The 20,141-nt window shown below is 52.4% G+C and overlaps 1 protein-coding gene across 3 annotated transcripts in view; it reads right to left on the reverse strand.

Moving 5' to 3' along the window:
- Window positions 1-20,141, reverse strand: part of LRRC4B (leucine rich repeat containing 4B) — a 50,977-nt gene that overhangs the window by 18,635 nt on the left and 12,201 nt on the right. For 2 of the 3 annotated variants that reach the window (XM_043996579.1, XM_043996577.1), the window contains exon 2: window positions 10,429-10,769. In XM_043996579.1, coding sequence (XP_043852514.1) covers window positions 10,429-10,725 — 297 coding nt within the window. In that variant the 5' untranslated portion in view covers window positions 10,726-10,769. Of the gene's footprint in view, window positions 1-10,428; window positions 10,770-13,063; window positions 13,243-20,141 lie in introns of those variants that run through there. The other variant, XM_043996578.1, reaches the window with a different exon arrangement.

Raw genomic sequence — 20,141 nt, forward strand, 5'->3', positions numbered from 1 at the left:
GCAAGGTGGACCACTCTTTAGAGCATCCTGAGAAAAACACAATTAGGTGGCTCGAACTGCCTCTGAGATCAAACCCAGACTTCCCGACTTCCCCTGACATGCAGGCCCTCCTCCTGCCATTCCCGCTTGCTCACCCCCTCTGCTTCTGCCTGCTTGGAGCCCTCACTATTTCCTGACAGCACTTTCTCCCTCTCTGTGACAATCTCCCCAGCTGTGTGCCCTTCCAGTTCTGCTTCAGCCAATCCTAGCCATTTGCTGAGGCCCAAGACAAGTCTCATTTTTCTGGCAAGCTTTTCTGGACGCCCTAGCCCCTAGGGGTTTTCCGGCTTCTGGATTCCTGCCTCACTGAGTACTTATCATGCACTGACTCTTGTTATGCACTTGCCATCTTTCCACATGTTTCTGTCTTATTTCCTTACTTGCGCTGTGAGGGTAGTGACCGCATCTCAATCACCTTAATGTTCCCTACAGAGATGACCAGGTGGCAAAGTGGATAGAGCTGGTCATGGGGTCTGAAAGATGAGTTCAGATGTGCTCTGGGACTTTTATTAGCCATGTGACCCTGGGCAAGTCACTTAATCCTCCCTCTCTTCCTCCCTCCCTCCTTCCTTCTTTCCATCCTTCCTTCTTTCCAACTTTGAACACTGTGCCACAGACTCAGACTGGCTGAGGGGGCAAATGGCACTTGGAAGTCAGAGAATTTGATTTGGTGTTAGAAAGCTCAGGTTCTCTCACTATAAGCCACTCACCTCATTCTCTCTGTAACTCATTTTTTGCTTCTGTAAAGTTGAAGTTCTAACACTTGTACCTTCCTTGAAAGCCTCCCTTACAGAGTTATGCTAAAGAGTTACCTGAGGTAATATCATAAGGGGGAAAAGACTGCATTGTGATTTCATTGGGGTCAGGAAAAGGCCCTCGAACAACGTAGGTCAGCTGCTTCTCTGCCCCCTTCTGCCCCAGGAAGCTGCCCAGAACATGGAGAACTTCCGTGCTTTGTCTGAGGTCATACAGTTAGGAAAAAGCAGAAGTGGGATTTGAACCCAAGACTTCCTAGCACCAAGGCCAGGGCTCTCACCACTAGGATGCTACCTCTTTGATCGAGCAACATTGATATAATGGAAAGCACTATGCAGGGTAGGCGAATTTCAATGTTTCAGAAGGTAAATCTATGAGAACACACCTGGAGTACGTGCACCTTCTCTGGGGAAAAGGGGGGTACTGGAGGCAGAAAAAGTAGTCCTCTAAAGTTCCCTCCTAACTCTTCAGGCCAGTGATTGTTCTGAAAACCTCTAGTGGCTCCCTGTGACCTCCCATTCTGACACAGTCCACAGACCAGCCCATGCTGGACCAGGAATCTGGAACAAACACCTGGCTTCAAATCCCTCTCTCATGTCTTAGTGGTGAGACCCAGGGCAAGGCCATTTCTTCTTTTAGGCACCTTCCTCCCGGGAAGATGCTGTTGTAAAGCACTGGGCAAACTTTAAGCAGCTAAGGGGTACAGTGATTCAAGTGTTAGAGCTGGTGCCTCAGATACTTAGTAGCTGTGTGACCCTGGACAAGTTACTTTACCACTGCCTGCCTCGGTTTTCTTATCTGTAAAGACAGGAATAATAATAGCATCTATCTCCCAAGGGTTTTGAGAGGATCAAATGAGATAATATTTTTAAGTGCTTTGCAAACTTCAAAGCATAGAAATATTTACAGTATATATATATACACAGATATAGAAATATTAGCTATCATTACTATTATTTTGTATTGCATTGTATTTGTATTACTGATTTGTATTGTTACCAGATACTACGGCTCGGCATTCAAAGCCTTCCATTGTATCTCCTGCCTTGCTTCCCAGAGTCCTCTCTTGCTAAAACACATACCTCACCCATCCTTCTCCGTCTGCCCACTCCCACCTGGCACTGTAGCTCATGCTATCCCTCATGACTAAAGCTGACCCCCCACCCCATCTCCAACCCAACTTCCACCTATTGAAGCCCACCTTCATCTCTCAGGGGACTCCTCTAGGAAGCCTTCCTTAATTGCTTAGTGTACAAGGGGTTCCCTTCTTCCTCCTAATCTTTCATTGCTCACAGTGTGGACTTCTCCTTTGCACTTCTCATTATTTGTTGGCATGTTTTATACCTCCCATCCCCGTCAAACTGTTCCAGAATCCCAGGACTCGCTAACTCTAGAGTCTTTCCCAGCTCTTGATGTATGATTCTGCTAGCCATGGCAAATAACACAGGACCCCCACCTCGGCCTCTTTTAATGCAGCCCAAGCTCACATTGACTTTTAGGGAATTCCACATCACATGGATGTCTTGTTACTTTTGCAAGCCACTAAAAACCCCAAATCTTTTTCCGAACTTTTATCTAATCTTGCCTCCCCTACCTTGTATTTATGGTGTTGATTTCTTGAGCCCAAGTGTAAGCTTTACATTTATCGCTACTAAATTCTACCTTGTTAGATTCAGCTCCTGGGGATAGGGGCGTGTGTGTGTGTGTGTGTGTGTGTGTGTGTGTGTGTGTGTGTGTGTGTGCATGCACGCACAGAGGTAGGGACTATGCCTGCTTTCAACTAGAATCTTCAGTAATGAAGATGAGTTTTACACTCTGGAGCTGCTGGATAAATGGATGTGAAATCTTTGATTCAATTCCATTTTAAAAATACATTGGTTGGGGGCAGCTAGGTGGCTCAGTGGATAGAGCACCGGCCCTGGATTCAGGAGTACCTGAGTTCAAATCCGGCCTCAGATACTTAACACTTACTAGCTGTGTGACCCTGGGCAAGTCACTTAACCCCAATTGCCTTACTAAAAAAAAATACATTGGTTGAAGCACCTACTGTGTGGAGGATCTTGGGGCAGACCCAAAGTTTGGGTAAGACAGACCCAGCCCCTGTTCTCATGGGGTTCAGAGCCTAGTAAGAACACAGTGAAGGCACATGGATCACTAGGGTCCACCATGATTCATGCTACAGGTACTTAACACATACACCCAGAGGGCTGAGTGAAATATGAGTGGGGAGATGCTGTTGACAAGGCTAGGGGTTCAGCAAAGAGACCTGCAGGTGGTGCCTGAGGTGGCCTTTCATGGCCCACTGAGAATTCCAAAGGCAGAGGGCTGGGGAAGGGGGACAATTAAGGCACAGGGGCAGCATGGACAAAGATCTAGAGGCCAGACAGCCAAGACTTCTTTGAGGCACAGAGAACTAGAGACCAGGCCTGCGAGGGTAGTGGCTGTGGAGGTGGGAGGTCTGGTTTGAGCCCAAGTTCAGCCCTTATGAGCTGTGTGAGAAGCTTTAGTTTCCTTAAATGTAAAATGGAGAAAACTATCCCCCCTCTCACAGAGACACAGATACATACATAGACATACACACAAAGCCACAGACACACACATACAAAGACACAGACACACACAGAAAGAGAGACATACATACAAAGACAGACACACAGACTCAGACATACACAGACACACACAAAGACAGGCACACACACAGAAAGACAGACAGACACATACAAAGACACAGACACACAAAGACACATACATACACATACACACACATAGACATAGACATACACACACAAAACACAGACACACACACAAAGACACAGACACACACAAAAACACAGACACACACAGACTCAGACATACGCAGACACAGACACACAGAAAGACAGGCACACACACAGAAAGACAGACAGACACATACAAAGACACAGACACACACAGAGAAAGAGACACATACATACACAGACACATACACACACAGAGACAGGCACACACACAGAAAGACAGACAGACACACACAAAGACACAGACACACAAAGACACAGACACACACACAAAGACACAGACACAAACACAGGCACACAAAGACACAGACACACACAGAAAGACAGACACACACATACAAAGACACAAACACAGGCACACACACAAAGACACAGACACAGACACATAGACAACACACACAAAGACACCCACACACCCTAGGTGGTTATGAGGGGAGCCTTTTCTCCATTTTACAAGGCTATGGACATGGGAGTTGGGGGGTGGGGTTCTGGCCTGTGGTTTCTGCCCCTGAGAGGGCTCCCTCCCTCCCAAGCCTGACACGAGCCCCCTTCCCACAGAGCAGAGTAGCCCTGTTCTGCAGGATCTAGGCACAGAGGGAGTGCTGCTTCAGGCTCTGAGGGGGGGTCTTTGGGACTCCAGGCCCAACACTCCCCACCTTGATGTTAGGACAACTCTAGAGACTGGATGTGGAATTCAAAGGACTCGGGTGCCAAGCCCATCCCGTACTGGCTGTGTGACCTGGGGCACATCACTCAGACTCCAGGAGGGTGTTTCCCCATCTGTCAAAAGAGAAGTGATTTCGAAGCCTTCAGGCACCAGAGAAGGCAAATGAGTGGGACAGCCCGCACAGGGTCTGGGCTGCAAAGGGAAAACTTGGAGGTGCTGCATTTGATCTGGAATACTATTACTACTAATAATAGCTAACGCATAGAGATTACTTACTGTGTCCCAGGCACTGTACTAAGCCCTTCACAATTACTATCTCATCTGATCGTTACAACAGACTTGGGAGGTGCTATTATTATCATCCCATTTTCCAGCTGAGGAAAGTGAGGCAAACGGGGTGAAATGACTTGCCCAGGGTAACAGAGCTGGGAAGGGCCCGAAGCTCTGAGGCTTGAGTTTGATTCCCAGCTCTGAGCCTCCCTCCATACACCTGGGTGACCCTGAGCAAAGCCCTCCACATCTCTGAGACTCCATTTCCTCCTGCATAAAATGGCTGTGATCTACCTCCTAGGGCTCCTGAGTGAGGGGCACTCTGGAACTACCGAGGAGAGCTCCCTGGGACAAAGCTGCCCAGCAGAGGCTACAAGGTGGGGGAGGGGGCGGGGTGGTTACTTTTCTCTTCTGGAGTCTTTATTACAAGGGAAGGCTTGATGGGCAGGAGGGAAGGCAAGAGGGAGGGAGGGGAAGGAGGAAGGAAGGAGGAAAGGAAAGAAGAATGAGGGAAGGAAGGAAGGGTTTATGAAGGGACTACGTGTCAGGCACCAGGATGAGCACCTGACAGACGTTTCATTGGATCTTCACGACAATCCTGGGAGGTGGGTGCTATTATGACTCCCACCTTACAGATGAAGAAACTGAGGCCCAGAGAGGTTCAGTGACTGGCCTGGGGTCACAGAGTTTGTAGGTGTCTGAGGCTGGATTTGAACTCGAGTCTTCCTGACTCCAGATAGAGGAGGAAGATGTTCAGACATGAAGGGAATGTTAAAAGCAAAAGATGCCAACCATGTGACTTCCCCTCTGGGGCCTCAGTTTCCTCCGTTGTAAAAGGGAGATGGGGCGGACTTGGACAAAAGCATAGACTCTCAGAATTGGAGAGGCCTCCCCTCGCTCTTCATCCTCCAGCATAGCCAAGGACAGATCCCCTCTTCAACATGGCTAGAGACGGGGGGGGGGGGGGGTGGGGGGGTGGGGGCGGGGGGGGGGCAGCCCCTTCCATGCTGGACAGCTCCCAGCCTCCTTGGCTTCACTTGGAGCTTCCCTCTGGGACCCATAGGTCTCCCCTGAGGTTCCTGTCTCTAGACACAAGCTCCCCGAGTGTCACGAACCATCCTGCCCATCCCTCTCTGGACCCCCTCCAGCCTACTGACGTCCTTCCTAAAATATGGGCCTCACAACTGAACACGACTCCTCTGGGTGGGGTCTGCCTGAAGCCAAGCTCACCATCTTATTTCTGGAAGCCATGCTATTCCACATAGCCCAAGATCATGCTAGAGTTTATGACTGCCGCATTCCCCCAGCTCCCTCAGATTGAGCTTGTGGCCCACTAAGACGCCCAGATCTTTTTCAGACAAATTCCCGTCTCACCATGATGCCCCATCTCATCTGTGTGACCTCAGGTTTTGGAATTCAGTGGTGGGATTCCATCTCTTTAGATTTAGAGCAAGGCTGTAGCCTGTCAAGCTCGCTCTGGATCCTCACTCTGTCCTCCATTGTGTTTGCTCTCCCTCCCAGCTTGGTATCATCTGACTTGGGTCTCCACCCAAGTCCTTCACGGATCAGACTGTAACACCATCAAGAGAAATCCAAGCCAGTTCCTTGGACCCTCCACTGGAGACTTCCTGCCACTGGAACACGGAGGCACCTGTCTAAACATACTGTCATGGAGCCTTTAGACCAGAAAGCTCATTGAAGGCTTTAAACCACACCTGCAGTATCATCTTCATCTATGCATGCCCTTCTGGCCCAGAAAGAACCTGCTGTGAGTCTGGCCTGGACTGGCCTGGTCTGGAGGAAGCCCAGCTGGCCTCTCCCAGGCGTTCACAGGCCATTCCTTGGAGAACATGCCAGGATGTGTGCCCAGGAAGGAAAGGTGAGCCCATGAGCCAGAGTGCGTGTGTCCTATTGTCTTCCTTTTTGGAAAACCCGGACGTTCATCCTCCTCTGGGCCTGTGGCGCTTCTCCCATCCTCCACAGTCTTTCTGTCGTTGTCACCGCCAGTGGCTCAGGAGCCACATTCGCCGATTCTTTCAGGGAGGGCAGGGCGTCAGCATTTACACAGCCCCTGCTACAGGCCAGGCATTGTGCTAAGTGCTTCATGAACGTGATCTTATCGGATCCTTACAACAGTCCTGTGAGGTCGGTGCTATCATGAGCCATGTTTGACAGTTGAAGAAACTGAGGCAGATGCAGGTTTGGCGACTTGCCCACAGCTAGGAATTGTTTGAGTCTGGATTCGCACTCAGATCTCCCAGTGCTCTATGCACCCTGGGTGTCATTCACATGCGCCATCTTGGTTTCCTGGAGGGTAGCCACCTTTGAGCCATCTCCTCATCTACGGGGGGTTTCAATTCTCTCTTCACCACTCCTGGTTCTGGCTCAGAGCTGGGCCTCTCTGCTCCCTCTGTGCTCAGTCCTCATCCCCAGCAGAGCCCATAAGCCCCCTTCTTCCCACCCTTGGCTTTCCTAACTAGTAGCCTCCGTCATTGTGAGCTTGGGCGCTCCAGAGAGGACGAGGCTAAAACTGCCGGATGTTGTCTCTGTCCTGTTAACCTACCCTTGCTTCCAAGAGCCCTGGACTCCAAGTCCAGCTCTGAGGCCGCAGGCAGGACACAGCTATCTGAGCCTCGGCTTGCTTCTCTGTCCAATAGGAGCAGTTAGGCTGTTCCCTTAGTCCTTCAGGGACCTGTCATTGTCATTCCCTCCATGCAAGCAGCCTGTATGTGGCAGACCCTCTGTGGACAATCCATAGACAGTCTCTGAGCTCTGCTGAGGTCACACAGGGATAAGGAGCTGGAGCTAGAACCCAGGTCTCCCATTGTGTTATTTCCAGTCTACCGCATTGCCTTTGATGAAACTGTGTGTGTGACCCTGTTTGGGAAAAGTCAGCAAACACTAGATTTGTGAACTCTCCTCACTGAAAAGGAGTTCAAAAGTCTGATAATAATAATGACTAATAATAATAATATCTAGCATTTCTATAGCACCTAAAGGTTCACAAAGCCCTTTACAAATATTATCTCATTTGATCCTCACAGCAGCCCATGGGAAGGAGGTGCCATTATTATCCCTGTTTTCTAGACGAGGAAATTGAGACTCTGGCAGACTAAGCTCCTTGCCCAGGGTTACCCAGTTAGTCACTGTCTGAGGCCAAATTCCAACTGCAGTCCTCCTGACTCCGGAAATCCATCCGCCTCGTCCCTAGCTTTTGATAGACACCTATGCTATGGAACTGGGGAGGAAAGATGAATTCCAGGGAGGCAGATTTTGGCTGAAAATCAGGAAGAACTTGCTAACAATTAGAGCTCTCCAAAATTGGAACAGGCTGCCTCAGTAGGTAATGAGTTCTCCATGCTTGGAGATCTCCTGGCCCTTTCCTAGATGTTGGGAAGCAGATTACTGTTCAGATCTGAGTTGACCTCGGCAACCTCTGAGGTTCCCACTAGGTGACTGTGGGTGATGATGGGGCTCCCTGAACTGGGCAGTCAGTTGGGCAGGATGCCCTTCAAAACCTGTTCCAGCCTGAGCTGCCCCGACTCTTTTGGAAGCGCTTTGTAACTTTCCCCAAACATTTTCACAGACATTCCACCAACCGTCTTTCTCCCATGTTTCCTTGGGGCCTGAAATGGACCCTGCACTTTCAGAGGCCATGCCAGCTGAGCACAAATCCCTGCAATTGACTCCAATGAAGAGACTTTCCATGCCGACATCATGACCTGCCTTCCCCCAAACTTTACTCCAAATCCCTATCGCCTACCAAGGCAGGGTCAGACTCTTGCCCAGCATTCAAGGCCCTCCACAAACTGGCACTGCTCCATGTGAGACATTCTGACCTCATCTCCTGGGACTCCTTGCCGTGTGCATCAAGTTCCAGGCCAGAGATGGCCCCTCAGAATCACAGAACCACCCACCCCCTCTCCCCAAAAGCCCTGCTCCAATATTTGAACTGGTCAGTGACCCAGCTTTTGTCTGGACACTTCTAGTGAGGGACAACCGTTCTGCTTGGGGACCCCAAGAATCAGTGCACCTTCCCCCCACTTCTTCTGGCCCATCCCTCTGGGGTTAGACAGGAGAAGTGTGCCCTTTCTCTACATGCCAGCTTCCTAAAAACGTGATGGAAGCCTTGGTCTTTGGAGTCGTCTCCAAGCTAAACTTGCTTGGTGCCTCCCACTGATGCCCATATGGCATGTCCAGAGGCCCTTCCTCGCTGTGGCTGCCCAGCCTGGGAATGTCCTGGCCTGACTGTGGTGCCCAGAGCTGCACCCAGCACCCCGGGTGGGGCCTGGCCACAAGCCCCTGACACAGTCCCAGCTTTTTCTTAACCTGTGCTCCCACTATCCCTCCTAATTTTGCCCCACAGAACTAAAGTGCCACCTTCTCTGATCCTCTCACCCACCCGGGCACAACCTACCCCATTTTGTTTGTAGGTTTCTTATCTGTGGATTATGTGTTCCAGTTGTGTGTGTGTGTGTGTGTGTGTGTGTGTGTGTGTGTGTGTGAGAGAGAGAGAGAGAGAGAGAGAGAGAGAGAGAGAGAGAGAGAGAGAGAGAGAGAGAGAGAGAGGAGAGTGAGAGACAGACAGACAGAAAGAGACAGAGACAGAGACAAAGAGAGACACAGAGAAAGAGAGAGAGGACAGAGGCAGATTTTTTTGGCCGTGGCAGCTCCCAGTGAGACTCCGACTGAGGCTTGCGGGTGAGCAGACTGCCCAGACATCCTGGATGGTGCAGCCAGGAAGCCCCTGCTCCCAGGCTGGTGGCATGGCCCATCAGGCTGGTGTGACTTGGGGGAGGTCATTCCCCTACTCTGGACTTGAGTGTCGCCCCCATCCACCCACAGCTTGCCTCCTTTGTTTCTCCCTCAGCTCTAAGCCTGAGACTCTGTCCCTGGGCCCAGCTGCCTAACCTTGAGCAAATCCCTTCGCTCCCAACCCTCACATTCCTCCTAGGTAAGAGAAGGGAACTGGATTCAGTGAAGTGTCGAGTCCGTTAGGATGCTCTTAAGTCTAGACAAAGAGTGCAGCTTGAAAGAGTCAGTAACAGAGACCAGGAGCACGAGCCACCCTCAGGACCCTACCCTGCCTTTGCTTCAGAGGAATCTTCTGGGGGACCCTCCCCACTCCCAGTCTGAAAGTCAAAGAGGACAAGACATGGCCCAGCGGGGCAAGTCCTGAGGGTTAGACTCGGCTGCTCTCTGGGGGCCACAGACCCTGAAGGACGGCGCTGCTGAGAGGTGGGGGACCCCCGGGGGCAGGGGCTGAGCCCGCCCCCTGGCCTGAGGGGCGGGGCCGGAGAGCTCGGCCCCACTCACAGAATCAAAGAACCCGGAGCTTGGGGCGGTTCTGAGAACGAGGCATCTGAGCCCAAGGAACAGGGGGTTCTTACGACGGGAGGAATCAGAGGGACTTGAGAGGCCCTCACCTCCCACCCCTTATTTTACAGATGGAAAAACCGTGGCGGGGAGAGAGTGGAGGGGCCTTGTGGCCTAAATAAAGTTAGGCAGCTATCATCTCCACAATGAGCCTGCTTGAGCTCGGACCATCAGGAGTGAAGTCACTACCTCAGAAGGCCACGGATGCCATGACAGGACAGCCCAGGGATGAGGAGGGGTCTCCTCTTATCGACCCCAAGGCAGTCTCCCTTTCTGCTCTTCCTTCTGGCTTCACACACTGATGAGTTGGGGGAACCTGGCCATGTTATTTCCCTTCTCTGACCGAGCCTCAGTTTCCTTATCCGTAAAATGGGGACAGTCTTGCTCACCATAGCTCCCTGGCAGTTGGGAGAACACTGCTCCGTAAAACTCAAAGTGCCATAGGAAAGAGGAGCCCTGGCCAGGCCCCTGGGGTGGTTGGGGCCGACCCGCCCATCTCCCCAAAGTCCTCTCTGGCCTGGGCCAGAGCCTCCCACCGCTCACCTGGATCCCGTTCTCCTGGAGGTTCAAGTATCGCGTGTTGACGGGGATGCTGGCTGGGACCTCAGCCAGTTCCCGTCGAGTACAGATCACCCGGCTGGCCTGGTTGCTGCAGGAACAGGCTGCCGGGCAGGACGTGGCCGGTGGGGATCCCCCTCCAGCCGCTGCTGCCAGGGCTGCGCCTCCCCCACCACCCCCCAGCTGGGGGGAGCAGAGCCAGAGGAAGAGCAGGGCCCCTCGGGGCCAGGACATCCTCCCGGGGAGCAGCAGGGGCCACGGGGAGCTGCAAGGACGAGCCATCCTCAATGTTCATGCTCTGGGGGGTACGCTGGTGCGCTGGGGGGCTGTGGGGAGACAGAGACAGAACAGGAAGGGGTGGTTAGCAGACAAGGCCCAGGGCGCAGCCTCCCTCCCTGTCCTCCCATCAATCCGCAGGCTTCGGGGACTGGAAGGTCCTAGTAGAGTCCCCTGGTCAGATGCCCTCAGGAGGCCCAGAGAGGGGCAGCGCCCTTCCCAAGGCCACCCAGCTACCCTGGAGATGACCTAGGCGAGGGAACTGAGGTCCAGAGACGAGGCTGTTTGCTATTGTCGGACAGCACACTTACAGGCACACACACACACACACACACACACACACACGTGCCAGCATACACACATGCACCGAATGGGCACACGCACAACTTCCTGATCTAGAGATCCTGGAATGGGCGTTAGAAAGGCAAGAACAGGGAGAGGGGAGAGCAGAGCTCACAGGGAGATGGACAGAGACAGAGGAGAGAGCAAGAGAAACCCAGGAGGCAGAGGGTTCGAGGGCCAGACCCTAGGGTACACACGGAGGGCAAGAGAAGCCCAGACAAGACACAGACATGAGAGTGTGGAAGGAGAGAGAGGGCCCTTACTCCGCTCCTGGGGCTCCTGCCTTGGGGCAGCCTCCCTATGCCTAGCGAGAGCGACCTGGAGGCCAGGACCCCCGGCACTGCCCCCTGCTCAGCAGGAAGAGAGGAAAGAAGGCCCAGAATTGGGGGAGAACTGTAGGGAAGGCGGGGCTGAGGGGCTGGGAGAGAATGGGGAGGGTGGGTCTGGTCCTACTGGGAGCTGTTTTTATCTCTTCCTGAGTCCATTTTCCTCCTCTAGGGAAAAGAGGAGCCCTCACTGTTGTTTTCTTTCAATTCGCCGATTCAGTGATTTCTGGATTCTCCCCCCACCCAGGTCTGACCCACCCATCTGGATGCCCAGGCTGTCCCCCATCAGCAGACACAGGAGCCCAGGCCAGTTGAGACACACAGACATCTCCTTCCCCGACTCCTCCAGCATATACATCCCCCCTCCCCACCCCCCCTCCCCACCCCCCCACCCCCACAGATCCTGGACCTAGAGCTGGAGGGGCCTCAGAGGTCACCCCTTCATTTTACAGATTAGGAGGGGAGGTGACCTGCCCACGGGCACTGTAGCCCAGAGAAGAGCTGGGATGTGGTCAGGGCTCTGACTCTAGCAGACCTTCTCCTGAGCAAGCACACACACACACACACACACACACACACACACACACGCACACACACACACACACACGCATGCACGCGCGCGCGCGCGCACACACACACACACACACACACTAACATGCACACACACACACACTCTACCGGCACAGCTCCACTCATACTCACAGATGTACAAAACCACACATATCCAAGCCAAGGGAACAAATCCCTCTATACAGTAACACAATGAACTCACAAACCCCATCATAGAGACAATATACTAGCAGACACACGCCAACACCACACACTCTGTGCCAGCGTATAAGACAGGCCCCCAGACGTCAGTGCCACTGACCCACCCCCTCAAACATCACCACACATACTTACACACTATCACCCAACACCATCACACTACACACAGAGACACAGAGACACACACATCGGTGTCTACACCCTTTTCCATACCCTCAGTTCAGCAGAGCATGGGGACATACACAAACCCTAACACACAACACCCACCCACACCGAAGCACCTGACAGCCCCCGCATTTCACAAGTAGTGTAGACAAGGGCTCACCAGCACATGCACACACCTGGGCAGAAAGACAGAGAGACATTTCTCTGGACTTGGGTATTTGCTGGCAGAGGTACCCCCTTGGGTGAGCACGCGCGCGCGCGCGCACACACACACACACACACACACACACACACTCACACACCTCTGCGACTCTCAGAACCATGCGCCATCTCCACCTGCCCCCTGTGTCTCTGTGTTCATCTGCAGATCTAGTCACTGTGTGTGAGTTAGGTGTGTTGGTTGTACCCCAGTTCTCAGGACTCCAAGATTTGGGGCCCTCCTTAAGGGGAGAGGTGATGCTCAAGACTTTTCGGGGATGGTGAGGTCAGCTCTCCTGCTGCCCCCAGAGCCTAGGGCCATGTTCCCTCCCCCCCAACAGCACCCTCAGCCCTCACTCACCTAGACCAGAACAACACCCCCTTCTTACTCACCCATGAACCCTCCCCCTCCTTCCAGCGTCTCCAGCTCTCCTTCCCCACCCCACTTCTATTGCCTGTCTCTTTCTCCATCTCCATCTCTCCACGGGTTTCACTTTCTCCCTCCCTTGCCTTTCACCACCCACCCCATAGTGAGGTGCACTCACCCCAGCAGCTCCGGATTCCTTCAGGGCAAGAGGTCCCCCTCTCCCCGCCCCCGGGCCCCCCCAGCACATTCCTTCCTGAGGGGTTCTCTGTGTTTCCCTCGAGCTCCAAGGAATTCCTCACTTGGCGGTGGTCGGGGGGAGGGGCACAAGGGTGTCCCAGTCTCCCCCGGCCCCCCCCCCCCCCCCCCCCCGCCCGCGTTGGATAGGAGACTTGTGGACACTGCAGCAGCGCCTTTGCTTTTCTTCCTCTGCCTCTCACGGTCCCCTCTCCAGTTTTCTGCAAGCTTCCTTCCCCCCCCAACCCCACAATGCACCCCCTCCTCCTCCTCTCTTCCTCTGTCTCCCTTTCTCCTCCTCCTCCCCTCTTGCTTTCCCTTCCCCCTCTCCTCCTTCCTCTGCCCTCCCCCCTCCCCTCGTCAGGCTCCCCCTTCTCAGTGGATCTGCCTTGCTCTCCTCCCCTTTGCTGCCCCCCCTCCTCCCGCCGCCCTCCTTCTTTCTCCCTCCATCTCCTTCTCTCCTTGGAGCCGGTCCCTGAGCCTCTGCCCTCCCTCCCTCCCCTCGTCGCTGGTCAGGGCGGTCAGGCTGCTCAGCCGCTGGCTCAGTCTCCTTCCTTCTCAAGGCATCTCTCTGGCTCTCTTCCCCTCCTCTCTCTTCCCCTCTCTTCTCGTCTCCATCCCCATCTCCTTCAGCTCCTCTCCTCTGCCCTCCCTCCCTCCTCCTCGGCCCCTCAGGTTCCCCCAGATTCTCTATGGATCTCTGTCTGTCTCTGTGGGTCGCTGCCCTTCTTTCTCTGACGCTGGCTGCCTCTCTCCTACCAGTTCTGGGCTTTTCCCTCTCTCCCTGTGGCTGTCTCTCTCAGCTCCTGCCTCTGTCCCTGGCACTGTCCCCCACCCCCACCCCCACTCTGTCTCTGCCTCCTCCAGCACTCAGGCTGCTCTCCCTCTCTCTCTCTCTCTCTCTCTCTCTCTCTCTTTGTGCAGTGATTAGGGTTTCTGGTCACACGACAGTGCAGAGCCAAGCCGAGACCCAGTTCTCTCCCTCTCCTTCTCCCTCCCCTCTCCTCCTCCTTCCTTGGGGGAGGCTCAAAATGGGGAGGGCTTGCAACCCTCCCTCTCCTCCCCCTCCTCTCCCTCCTCTGGGGCTCCTGGGGGGGGCAGAAATAACATGAGGAGAAACCTTCCCAGTCCCAGAGATCTCCCTCCCTACATCCTTCTCCGGTCTAATCAAAGACCCTGTTATCTAATTAACCCATTGGTTCTGGCTGGGCAGCTGAAGAGAGGAGGAGGAGGGGTGGGGGTGGGGGCTTCTGTTTGGTCCTAGCCTGCACTCTACACCCATACTTCCACTGTGGCTCTAAGTGGGTTGTGCAGATCTACCCCCACGCCATGCTTCGAGTGAACCCCCCACCCCAAGAATTCTCCCCCCCACTTCATACTGTACCTTCAGAGTGTACAGTCTGGGTGTACGCGCGCACACACACACGCTGGGGCACCCCACCACCAAACCATCTTCACCCACAGAACTCCAAGGGGATTTCCCTTTCTTCCTCCCTCTCCAGCCCCGAGCCCTGCCCCAGACCAAAGACAACTCCTCCACCCCCAACACAGCCCACCCCCTGTCCAAAGTCATCTGCATCCCCCAGCCCCTCAGAGCCTCAAACAGTGTAACCCAAAGATACCCCCCAAACTCTAAAGCACAGCCATGCTCTCTCAGGTTCTTCCCCAGGCCAAAGGGCTGCCAAACTTGACTGACATTCTCCAGACCTTGGTAACCCACCCCCAACCCCAGTTAGCCAACATGTTGTTACTACTGTATAGTCCAAGAGACTACTCCCACCCCAGCTCCACAGACAGGGCTCTCATCCATCTCCTATTCCATAGGTACACCCATGAAGGCAGGTGCTCCACCGCTGAGTTCCCCCTTCTCCCCCCCACCATCTGCCCCCCACTCCTCACACATCACAGAAACACCCACCCCAGCTGTCCTCATATACACTATGGATGCATTCTTCCAGAGCTGCCTGCTCCCAAACATCTCCAGCTCTATCCCCCCACAGCCTCAGTTTTCTCATCTGTAAAATGAGGGGAGTGACTATCTCAAAGGTCCCTTTTGGCCCTAAATCCTATGATCCTATCATTACCAATTAATTTGCCCTCCTCTTCAGTACACCTCTCCCAAGTGATATCCTGTGCTGAAGATACCTAGTCCCCATTTGGCCAAATATATGTTCCCAGGTCCCCCAAATCAGTAACATCCACCTGGCCACATTCTCTGGCTAGACTCCTTACCCAAACGTACCTCAATCCTGCCACACCTCAGGACACCCAACAAGTGTATCTGCCTCCATGTCCCAAACACACACATTCACACTCACACACTCACACAAACACACACACACATATACACACACATACTGGGACACCCAACAAGTGTATCTACCCCCATGTTCCAAACACACACACACATACACATACCTCAGAGATGCTTATTCCCATATACACACCCCATGGGTACACTACACCACAAATAATCCACCCCTAGTTCTCAGCTCTACCTGCTCACCAATTATAGCTGCATCTCCAACTATTCCCCGACACCACACACATGCATGCCCAGTCCTAGGATATGGCCACACCTAGGTAACCCCAGCAAGCTCCAGAGACATCTGTAGCCAGCACCCCCTTTTGACAACCCTGCCTTTCCAGCTCAGGCCCAGGGTTTTGTATCCAGTAGCCCAAGGGGGCCACCGTGTTGCTGCCACTCACTCCCCAGAAACAAGTGCAGTGCTGAGGCCAAGTTCTTTCTCCTTGGTGGCAGAATGAATGGAGAAAGCTGACCCGAGTGTTGGGAGCCCAGGGTTTGGACTGGACTTTGTGCCTAATGCTGTGTGACCTTGAGTAAGTCCATTTCCTTCCTCTGAACCTTGATCTGCTCCTGTGTTCTAGGGTTCCTCACAGCTCTAAACAGACAGGGGCACTGGGATGCTCAGAGCAGCACCTCCTTCCACCAGAAGAACAGCTAACTGCCCACGCTTCCTTCCACACCACTGGGGGAGGCACCACTACAAGCCATCCTTATCTTCCCAGCCCCCTCCCCCTCCGGGTTTCACACAACTCAAGTGACTTCCCCCTTTCCTCATCCCATAAGCAGGAGAAGCAGAGAAACAGATGAAATAGGGGCCACAGAGATGGAGACCTCCAAAGACTGAGCCAAAGGGAGCACCCCCTCTATACACAAAGAGAAAGGCAGAGATGCAAGAAAGAGATCGTTCTAGAAGCACAGAGAAAGTGGGAGAAACAGATAATGGGGAACAGGGAACTCGGGAGATACAGAAATACAGAGGCAGGGAGAGACCAAAACCCAGAGAGAAAGATGGCGGATGGTGGACAGCAGAAGCCACGGCACATAGGAGGAAAGAGAGGGGGGCCCCGAGGCAAGCACAGAGATGCCAAGAATCAAAGAAAGAGTCAACAGAGAGAGCTGGCAATGGGAAGGAGGCTCGGCGTTGAGTTCAGACCCACAGCCTGGGGTTTGGCGCTCTGAGCCCTAGAGAGTTTAGGCAGAGGGCAGACCTGAGAGTCAAAGAAGGACGGTCAGGAGCAAATCTCTAGTCTGTGTAGAGTCCAGAGAACCGCAGGCTGTCTTTGCTCGAAGGTGCCTGAGAACACGGGGCTCTCCAGAGAGCTAATGCTCTTTGAGGCCAAGACTCTGGCCTCATCTTGCTAGGGTATCCCCCATCCTCTGGTCTCCACTCCATTGGCCACCACGTAGAGTAGCTCCTCATTTCTTCTTGCCTGGACTATGTGGAAAGCCTCCTAGGGGCTCTTTTGACCTCTGGCCTCTTCCCTCCACTGGCCTGAGTCACCTTCCTATTGTGCTCTTAGGACCACATGACCTCCTTAACCTGCAGGCCTCTGCCCCCATGACCTTTTCACAATCCGTGGTCTCCTAGACCTCTCTACAGCCTTGGACGCTGCTGGCCACTCTCTCTTCTCTCGAGGTTTTCAGGATACCCACCCCCTCCTTCTTCTTGTTCTCCTTCTGAGTCTTTTGCTGGATCCTCTTCCCAACCATGTCCTCTAATTAGGTGTCCCTCAGGGTCCTGTTCTGGGCCACCTTCTCTTCCTCTATACTACTTCAATGGGTGACCTCATCAGCCCCCATGGATTCAACTGCCGCCTCTCTGCTCATGCTGTTCTACCTCTCCTGTCCCAATACCTCTGCTGACCTCCAATCTCTCACCTCAGTCAACATGTCCAAAATAGAACTCATTCTCTTTCCCCCTAGACACTCCTCCCTCCGGCTCCTCCCTTTCCTATTACTGTATTACAAACTCCTCCCAGTCCTCCAGGTTCCCACCCTAGGAGTCATCCTGGACTCCTCATCGTCTGTTAATGATTTCCTATTTATCCCTCCTATAACTTGTTTGTATATATTTGTTTGCTTGTTGTCTCCCCCATTAGATTGTGAGCTTCTTGAGGGCAGGGACTCTTTTGCCTCCTTTGGTATCCCCAGAGCTTAGCACAGTGCCTGGCACATAGTAGGTGCTTCATAAATGTTTATTGATTGTCTTTAGAATAAAATATAAACACAAGCTGGCCATGTGCAATCTGGCTCCAACCTATTTGTCTAGCCTTATCTTATACTACTTCCCTTTCACACATTAGAACCAAGTTGTTGGACCATTCTTTTGTTGTTCCTTGTTCTTTTTTTTTTTTTTTTGGTGAGGCAATTGGGGTTAAGTGACTTGCCCAGGGTCACACAGCTAGTAAGTGTCAACTGTCTGAGGCCAGATTTGAACTCAGGTCCTCCTGACTCCAGGGTCGATGCTCTATCCACTGCGCCATCTAGCTGCCCCGTTCCTTGTTCTTGTCCTGTGTTTTAAAAAAAATGTTCTCCGCCCCCCCCCCCCCATTCAATTTCTATCTGTCAAAGTCCCTCCCTTCCTTCCAAGGCCAGCTGCATCACTTCTGTCTCTTCTACCAACTCCTCCCCAACTTCCCTGAAAGGCGCCTGACCCTCCAAACTCTTCTCATATCCCTCCTCCACAACTTTTGCCTTGAATGACAGTTGGTGGCTCCTGGGGTTGGCTTGGTAGCTTCTGAGAGAGGGTTGTGAGGATATTTTTTTTATCCCCAGCCTGGACACCAGACCTTATGCATGACGATGACATAACAAAAGCTTATCAAGTTAAACAAACTGTCAAAGCTTGAATGGGCTCTAGAACGTAGGATGTCAAGGCTAGAGAAGACTACAGAACACAGAACCCTGAGTAAGGGAGTCTGCACTGTAGATTTAGAACATTGAAGAGCAGAGTGGACTTAAGAACACAAAACGTGAGAGTTACCTGGCGCATCACGCCCAGATCAGGGCTAGGAGAGATTTAAACATTAGAGCTTGAAGAGCCTTAGCACTAAGGGTGTCAGAGCTGAAAAAGTACCCAGATTTTAAAAAGAGAAGGTGGGAAGTGGAAGGAGTCTCAGAACAGAATGGAGACGGATGGAAGAGATCTTCAGATATCGAATGCCAAAGTCGTAAGGGAACTTAGAAAGCACAGTATCTAAGATGGACAGGGCCTTTCACTTAGAGTGGAAAATGTCAGGTCAGCTCCAGAGGAGACCTGGAACCTGCAATACAGAATGTCAAAACTAGAAGCGACCTCGAGACAGCTGCATGCAGGGACCTCAGATTCGAAGCAGAGGAAGTCTGGAAGACTTTAGGTCTCATTGTGTCCTTTCAGTTGTGTCTGACTCTCTGCATCCCCATCTGGAGTTTGCTTGGCAGAGATGACAGAGGCGTTTGCCATTTCCTTCTCCAGTTCATTTTATGGATGAGGAAACCGAGGTGAACAGGGTGAAGTGACTTGCCCAGGGTCACACAGCTGGTAAGTGTTTGAGGCCAGATTTGAATTCAGGAAGATAGTCTTCCTGATTCCAAGTCCAGGGCTCTATCCACTGTGATACTTAGCTGCATACTTTAACTCTTAGAATATTAGAAAAGATCTTAGGAAGATCTTAGAACACAGAACTCCAAAAAACTGGGATGGAAGAGAACATAGGATGTCCTAATTGTAAGGGGCTTTAAAACAGAACCTAGAATGTTTGAGCTAAAAAGACTTTAGAACATAGAATTTCAGAGCTCAAAGGACCCCCAAATATAAGATCCTTAAAACTGGTTTGCTTATGTCTTGGTCTCCCCCACCACCACCAATGTCTTGCAAAGTACCGGTCCCTAACAACCAACTCTTTGTGAAATTGAATTGAATTGAATGTTAGAACTGGAAAGGCTGTTGGCACCAGCACATGAGTCTGAAGGGCCCTCGGAATGTAGAACGTTGGAGCTGGACAGAACCTTCAAATACAGAGGGCCAGAACCGAAAGAGACCCTGGGATTGCCAATAGAGACCTTCCCATTGTATTTCATGCTTTCTTGTTGGGGGAGGGAGGGAGGGAAAGAATTTGGAACCCAGAGATACAAATTAAATGATAAATTAATACAATGACAATGTGTAATTGTCCAGATGTGTGTCTATATTATGCATTAAGTACAATCTGTATGTATATAAACCTCCTAAGGTCACATCCACGCAGACCAGAGGCACAAGAGAGCTTAGCGCACAGAAGGCAGACAGACCTGGAAAAAGGATGTGATGATGGAATACTGGAGGGGAGAGCACAGCCTCGAAGCTGGGTTGGTTTTTGTTTTGGGCTATCACGGTCCAACCCCTTCCTCTTCCAGCAGAGCAAACGGAAGTGCACAGAAGTCAGAAAGCTTGCCCAAGGTCACCTAGCTAGGATGCTCGCCTCTCCTGACCTGTCATCAGCCTGGCTTGGTCCCGGGTCCTCAGTCAACTCATCCTTGCTCTCCTCGCTTCCCCTCCCCCTTTTCAAAGACGAATGGCAGAATATCGTCCAGGGCAGCCGCCCTGTTTGTGCCCACCCAGATACACCTCTACTCCCCAGGCAAGCGAGCCACTCTGAGAACTAGTGAATGGGTGCTCACAGGTCCAGCTTGGATACAATGGCAATTCTACTGGTGCTGGAGACAGGGGCCTGGGGTAAAATCCCACTTCTTTTTT

This window comes from Dromiciops gliroides, chromosome 3 (genome assembly GCF_019393635.1).
Source record: "Dromiciops gliroides isolate mDroGli1 chromosome 3, mDroGli1.pri, whole genome shotgun sequence".
NCBI classification, from domain to species: Eukaryota; Metazoa; Chordata; class Mammalia; order Microbiotheria; family Microbiotheriidae; genus Dromiciops; species Dromiciops gliroides.